General features: G+C 35.6%; 1 protein-coding gene across 3 annotated transcripts in view; it reads left to right on the top strand.

The window, feature by feature from the left end:
* The window catches only part of LOC115212419, a 234,373-nt gene that overhangs the window by 186,267 nt on the left and 40,245 nt on the right, over positions 1-7,861 (top strand). For all 3 annotated transcript variants that reach the window (XM_029781328.2, XM_036502997.1, XM_036502998.1), the window contains one exon: positions 4,102-4,230. In XM_029781328.2, coding sequence (XP_029637188.1) covers positions 4,104-4,230 — 127 coding nt within the window. In that variant the 5' untranslated portion in view covers positions 4,102-4,103. The remainder of the gene's footprint in view (positions 1-4,101; positions 4,231-7,861) is intronic.

Below are 7,861 nucleotides of genomic sequence, written 5' to 3'. Positions count from 1 at the left end.
ACGCACAGAAACTAAAGTTCAATCATAAACATGTACAGACACACACACACACGCACACACACGCACACGCACACACACACACACACACACACACACACACACATACACACACATACAAACACATGCACACATACGCGCTCGCACACACACAAACATGATTTTACACACACACATAGATATTATATATGCATGGTTTTATTTAAATTCTTCCTCTACGGAAGGAGTAAATTTCTAACAGATATATACAGCTATTTATACAGATATGTACAGCTACATATACAGTCCATTCCCACTGCGTGGCACTTTGGGCAAGTGTCTTCTACTATAGCCTCAGGGCCCAACATATGATAATGTCATTTATGGTGTACAAGAGCAGTAAATAACATAGGTAGTATTTAGCTACGAGAGTGGTGGATGACAGGGGTCACCAGGTATCTGCCAAGAAATTAAAGTTCATGTTGTCGTGTGCCCTTCAAGAAATGCAAGTTAAATCTCTCACAAACTCATATTTCATGTTTTATCTAGAAACATTCGGTAATTTAGTTCATGGTAAGACATTTCTGCTCTAAATAAATAGATAAATGTGTTCTAGTTCGTTCATAAAGAGATTGCTACAGCAGGGCTGAGTTGGATTTAATTAGAATATAGAAACAAGATCTTTCGATCTACACACTAATGGCGACGAATTGTCTTGAATTTGAAGCCTCGCACGAAGCTTTTGTGCATTACTGAAATGTTGTGTACCTCGACAATAATATAAATACAAAAATTAACCAGAAACATGTATAACGGGTATAGAAAAGTTTTCAATTCTTCAACCTTTCCTAAATTATTTATATCATTTACTATGGTGACACGTTGAGGTATTTATATACCCTGTTTTAACTTCCTGTTTAATTCAAGAGAGTGTTTCAGAACTAATATGAATGGTTTCCCATTCATATTAGTTTGATCTGTTGTCTATACATTGTATGATTTGTAGGAAATTTTGTTTGCTAATTTTCTGCACGTTGTGCACTGCGCACCAGGTTCCTGATGGGCATTCTTATCTGTTCATTATACAACTATCTGAAGGCGGCGAGTTGGCAGAAACGTTAGCACGCCGGGCGAAATGCTTTGGGGTATTTCGTCAGCCGCTACGTTCTGAGTTCAAATTCCGCTGAGGTCGACTTTGCGTGTCATCCTTTCGGGGTCGATTAAATAAGTACCAGTTACGCACTGGAGTCTATATAATCGACTTAATCCGTTTGTCTGTCCTTGTTTGTCCCCTCTGTGTGTAGCACCTTGTGGGCAGTAAAGAATTAAGTTCAAATTCCGCCAAGGTCGACTTTGCCTTTCAACCGTTCGTGGTCGATGAATTACATACCAGTTGCGTACTGGGATCGATATAATCGACTTAATCCGTTTGTCTGTCCTTGTTTGTCCCCTCTGTGTGTAGCCCCTTGTGGGCAGTAAAGAAGTAAGTTCAAATACCGCCAAGGTCGACTTTGCCTTTCAACCTTTCGTGGTCGATGAATTACGTACCAGTTGCGTACTGTGGTCGATCTAATCGACTGGCCCCCACCCCCGAAAATTACGGGCCTTGTGCCTAGAGTAGAAAAGATTATACAACCACCTGTCGTTTTCTTTTCCATTGATTTATACTTCCCATTTCAACTATTCTTTATATTTGACCTTCGTTAACTGTTGAGCTAGATTATTACACGAATGAAACTGTTGCCTTTAATGGGCACTGATTTTTGAGCTGCTAAGTGATGAGATTGATAGAAGTAAAGATTGTTGACTACATATGCACATATCGATACATTAATATCATTATTATTAGGTATGCGAGAGTTAATGAAATGTTTAAATTCCGTGTTTTTTAGAATGCTGTAACTCTAGTTCTCATTGTGTAGTGTATAAAAAGTATTTTCTTTGCGGGAAGATGACAAGTGTTCTCTTTATTTTTACGTTACTCAAGACAATTGAGCTTAAAATAGAAATCTGAAAATACCAAAAAATAGATCTCTAACATTTAACAGAAAAATGGAATTCTTTTTTTAATCCATTGCAAAATAAGTCTGCATGCAAATTTTAAGAGATATTCAAAGTGAAGAAACTCAAATATTTTTGAGATGCTGCTAACTCTCTTTTAAATTTAGAGATAAAAGAAAATGAATCTCTTGACCATTCTGATTAAATGATGTGATGGCAACGAATCTTCATTTTAATGTTGAGAGCATTAACGAGACATTAAAAAATACAAAGATTATTTGCTAATCATAATTCTGCAGATTTCCTAGATATTTTAGAGCGTGTCTATACACAGTTTGAGCCGGTTCTTTCTGCTAATCTTCATACTAAGTAATGTTTATCGCGTTGCTTATTATTTAGTTTTGCAATATAAGTAAACAGCATTTTGATAAAAAGGTAGACAAAAGGAAAATCATTCTTTCTCAATAGGCTGATAAGCTTATATGTGATTAAGTGTGTACTAACACACAGACACACATACACACACACGCACGGACACATACATATACGTATATATACACAAAGAAACACACGTGTATATATGTGCGTGTCGCGTGTGTATCGTTGGCGATTTTCTTTCTCCGTTTTCCCTTCCTTGGATCTTTCCTTTTCCTATGTTTCTGACGAAGAGCTCCGCTCGAAACGTTAAGGCATCCTTCTTTCTTTTCTTCCTGAGCGTCCAATAACACTATACTTGTTCCACGTCCTCGCATTGTTGTGTTTTCAAGTTTGGATTAACTTTATATATATATATATATATATATATATATATATATATATATATATATATATATATATATATATGTATATGTATGTATATATGTATATGTATGTATGTATATATATATATGTGTGTATGTATGTATGTATGTATGCATGTGTGTATGTGTGTGTGTATGTGTGTGTGTGTATATGTGTGTGTAGAGGTGTGTGTGTGTATCTGTGTGTGTATGTATGTGTGTATGTATGGGTGTATGTATGTATGTGTGTATGTATGTATGCGTGTATGTATGAATGTATGTATGAATGTATGTATGTATGTATATATGTATGTATGTGTAGTAGGGCGTCACAATGCGTGTACCAGCTTAGTTCGACGCAGTTCGATTAAGTGAGATTAAAATCGCAATTAATAGATAAAAGCACCTTGTAAACTGTGTAAAATATAAATTGTGATAAACAAGGGAATTTAACTCAATAACATCTCTTTCGTTTCTCTCTTTCATTTATTTTTGTTGTTGTCAAAACAACGCAGTTAGCCATGAGTGTTTTGGATAATAAGAACTGGTGAAAGCAACAAACATGAATCGAACATGTCAGACCTAATTAATGATACATATTCAAGGCAGATTGCAGATCAGATATGATTAATATCTACAGAAATAGAGGGCAAGTTGTGGTTCTAAAAGGGATTACCAAATATAGTAGCCTAAACATGTATCTTCACTTCATCGAATATGAAGGCAAGTCATTAAGTGACCTCAACATTGAAATAATAGGGTTCCCGGTCGATGCTGGAATTGCTTGTCCTCTTCTTGTGATTCCTAGCATAGCGTTGATGGGTTCAATACGTCCTTCTTGGAAGTATTTTAGTAATGACATTTTATCAACTTAAACAGTCTTCACATGCACTAACTTCACTTTTTAAAGAATTGTTTCTCTATCATATATTTTAACCCTTTTGTGACCATATTTCTTTTGAGAAGCTCTGTGTTCCTTTCAAGTAATTTTAAATATAACAAAGAATTTAGTAAAATAACTTAGTTATCATTAAGCTAGTGTTAGGAACATCAATTTTGACTATGGTTTGGTGAACGATTTTAATTCAGAACTTATGAAAACAAGTCATTTGTACTACAGAGCCAGAGCCGGTTTCAGTCGGGCTGGTCACGTAATTAAATCACTCCTAAACATTTAACATCAGTGTCACTTAAGGTTTTCGTTGAATTTCTATTCTAAAACAAACTGAAATGATTATAACACGCAAATTAATGTCTTTAAAGCTTCAGGTATTACTGAGGTAGAACACCGCAATTAAGCATTGTCGTTATTAGTTTTTAAAAATCTTTTTTTCTTCGTTTCCAGATATGCGACACTTGTTGGTAATTTTCTGGTGCTGCATATTCCATATGCTTTGCGCTACTACCGGGGGACGATATATCGACTACGAGGAATTTCCTTTCAAAAGTTACGAAGATCCCGCGTTCCCCGAAGGTGAGTGCAAAGTTTCATGTTTTGTCACATATCCCTTTTAAGCAACGGCTAATACTCACTGTTCGTCTACTTCAGAGTCGTTTTCAAACGCCAATCTAAAAGCTGTGATTATCATGTGGTTTCAATTTATTGTTAAATTATTATGGTTAACTCACTGATCGCATTTTACCATGAACTCATAGAACGTGTTCTCGATGACTCGCCCACTCACCACACAGAGGATTGTATAACTTCAAGCCAAAGAACGTGTATTCTCCAATGCGATCGTGTTTTCTTTCAGGTTTTCAATGGACGCAACTCAATATTGGAATCGTTTCATCCCAAGTCTTTAAGAAAATGAAATCAATAGCTTTCATATTGCAGCTTGCTCGTTTCTATTGTCAACACAGTAATTACTTCCTTTATGAAACCCATACCTAAGGTAAACACTCACTCACGTGAGTAAAGTTACAAGGGGATATATATATATATACATATGCATGAAGGCGACGAGCTGGCAGAAACGGTAGCGCGCCGGGTGAAATGCTTAGCGGTATTTCGTCAGTCTGAGTTCAAATTCTGCCGAGGTCGACTTTGCCTTTCATCCTTTCGGGGTCGATAAATAAAGTACCAGTTTCACACTGGGGTCGATGTAATCGACTTAATCCCTTTGTCTGTCCTTGTTTGTTTGTCCCCTCTATGTTTAGCCCTTGTGGGTAGTAACGAAATATATATATACATATGCATACATGCATGTAAATATGTACATATATATATATGCATATACAAATTTACATATATCTATATATATATATTATATATATATATGTGTGTGTGTGTGTGTGTGTGTGTGTCTGTGAGAGAGAGAGTCTGTGTGCATCTACTTATTCTTTTACCGGTTTCAGTCATGTAATGGCGACCTGAACACGTATTCATTCTTTCCCAAGAAGATGTCATCGCTTTTTCTAGAATTTTGAAAATCAAATTATAGTTAAAATATATCATTTGGAATTCAACTACCATATACATATACATGTACACTCTCACAGACACTCGCATGCATATAGACACTTACAAACACACATACACACATCACTGGCCTAATTTTGCTGCATCCATGGCATGTAATACCTATAGAATTTCTCTATGGTCTTCATAGCTAATCGGACATTGCATATTCGTATATATTCCAGCAGAGTGCATATAGTGTTGGTCACTTCAATTGTTGCTGCCTTCACTTCCTACATCACAATACTGACAATCTAAGGGCTAGCATCACCGCCCGTTGTCATGGCCTATGAGTTTTAGGATAAGAATGTAAGGCACTAACTCGTCCCCGAGTTTGAATATAACTCATACAGATCTATAAAAACTTCTTCAATTATTTAAGGATATAGTATTCTCAAATTTGACTGAACTTGCCTACGGTTTCTCTTGCGGGCACGAAAACATATTCGATATCCTTCAAGATATGGGACTAATATACTGATGCACTTGTCTTTATTACGCAATCCTTCCAGTCAGACTTTTTCACCACCATATAATTCCTAAGATACACCCGATTAAGTTAGTTCGTTAAAATGGAAGTTTAGAAAGGGTTATTCTGTTTTTTGCTTGTTATTTTTTTTTGCCAGTTTCTCAGTCATTCCATTTCTTGCTGAGACGACTCTAAGCGGAGGTGTTTATGAGTATGTGTGCATATGCGTGCGTGTGCATGTATGTGTATGTGCGCGTATATATGTGTATCTGTATGTGTTTGTGTGTATGTGCTTGTGTGGGTGTGATTGTGTAATTGTCGTTTGGCAAAGGGAGCGCTTCTTTGACTCTGTATTGTTATTCATATTCTTGTTTTTGTTATTGTTTGGCTTATCGCGACGAATGTCTATTTTAATTTTTGTATTTTCTATCATAAAAATCATTATTTTTTCTCAAGAAATAACTACATTTCTTTGTGGAGTTAAATTAGTTATATTTTTGTTGTCTACGGTCTCCAAAGACGTGAATGCCTTTGTTACAATTTTTTTGCGGGGGTGTATTTTTTTTAAAGCTGTAGCAATTATATTTTACATGATAGGTGGGAACGAACATTTTTCTTTGCTAATGTGTACTTTTTTATTCCACACAAGGAACAATAATTGCAAATAAATAAACTCTTATCTCCTCTCGTTAGAAAATCTCTATTGATATAATTCTATGTAGTGTCAATAGAAAATAATGTCAATCAATAGAAGCACGCACGGCTACATCATATCACATATAATAATAATAATGATGATAATAATAATAATAATAATAATAATAATAATAATAATATAATAATAATAATAATAATAACAATTATTATTATTATTATGGTTCCAAATTTGGCTACAAGGGATGCAATTTTGGGGGAAGGGATTAGTCGATTACATCGACCCCAGTATTGAACAGGTACTTAGTTTATCGACCCCCTAAGGAATGAAAGCTAAAAGCGACCTCGGTGAAATTTCAACTCAGAATGTAGCAACAGGCGAAATACCGCTAAGCATTTCATCCAGCGTGCTAACGATGTTGATAATAATAATAATAATAATAATATAATAATAATAATAATAATAATAATAATAATAATATTAATAATAAATAGTGACAATAACAATATTATTATTAATAATAATAATAATGATATAAAACCGGTTAAATTAAAGAAGTAGATTTATTTAAATTAGAATTCACAACTGAAAAAAAATGTAAACGACATTCGATTTAGAGTGTATTTTCAATAATTTAAGTACTATTATGTGAGAAGGAACTCTCAATGTTTTCTGGAACCCTCACTGTTTTACGGGGTCATTATGTTAACAGAGTTTTTTAACAATCATATACCCGATTTGTGTCCAGTTAGCGTTAGTTCATGAAGTGCTATGCCTTCTAGGGGTCAAACTACCTGTTGCACAGACATCTTGGTTTACCTAAGCTGACTTCATAACATTGTTCATGTCATTTCATTATGTATTCCCGATGATTCCAGAACACATGATTCCAGAACACATGTATTCCCGATGATTCCAGAATGTTCGGACTAAAGGAAAAGAAAAATATATATGTATTATAAACGAGAGAAAAAATTAGTGAACATGTCGACCCCATCTTCCACCACGGCCTGAATCCAGAACGTGGTGAATGCGTTCCTGACTGTGTTCCTTGAAAGATCATTCAACACCCATACCTGATCCTGATCGCCAGCTCAGCATTGGTGTTGCAGGCAGAGCAGTTGATGTCTTTGACGCACAGCAATCCATAGAATTCGAATTGGGTGAGTAAGGAGGCCAAAAATTGGGGCTTTTACTTGTTTCAGTCGTTTGACTAAGGCCACGCTGAAGCACTGCCTTTTAGTCGAGCAAATCGACCCCAGGACTTATTCTTTGTAAGCCTATTGTATCGGTCTTATTGTACTTATTGTATCGGTTTCATTTGCCGAACCGCTAAGTTACGGGGACGCAAACACACCACCATCGGCTGAAAAGCGATGTTGGGGCAACAAACACAGACACCGAAACATATACACACACACATAATACATATATATACATATATACGACGGGTTTCTTTCAGTTTCCGCCTACCAAATCTCACTCACAAGGCTTTGGTCGTCCCGAGGCTATAGTAGAAG

This window comes from Octopus sinensis, linkage group LG5, assembly GCF_006345805.1.
Source record: "Octopus sinensis linkage group LG5, ASM634580v1, whole genome shotgun sequence".
Taxonomy (NCBI): Eukaryota; Metazoa; Mollusca; class Cephalopoda; order Octopoda; family Octopodidae; genus Octopus; species Octopus sinensis.
This window is presented reverse-complemented; position numbering and strand designations above follow the sequence as displayed.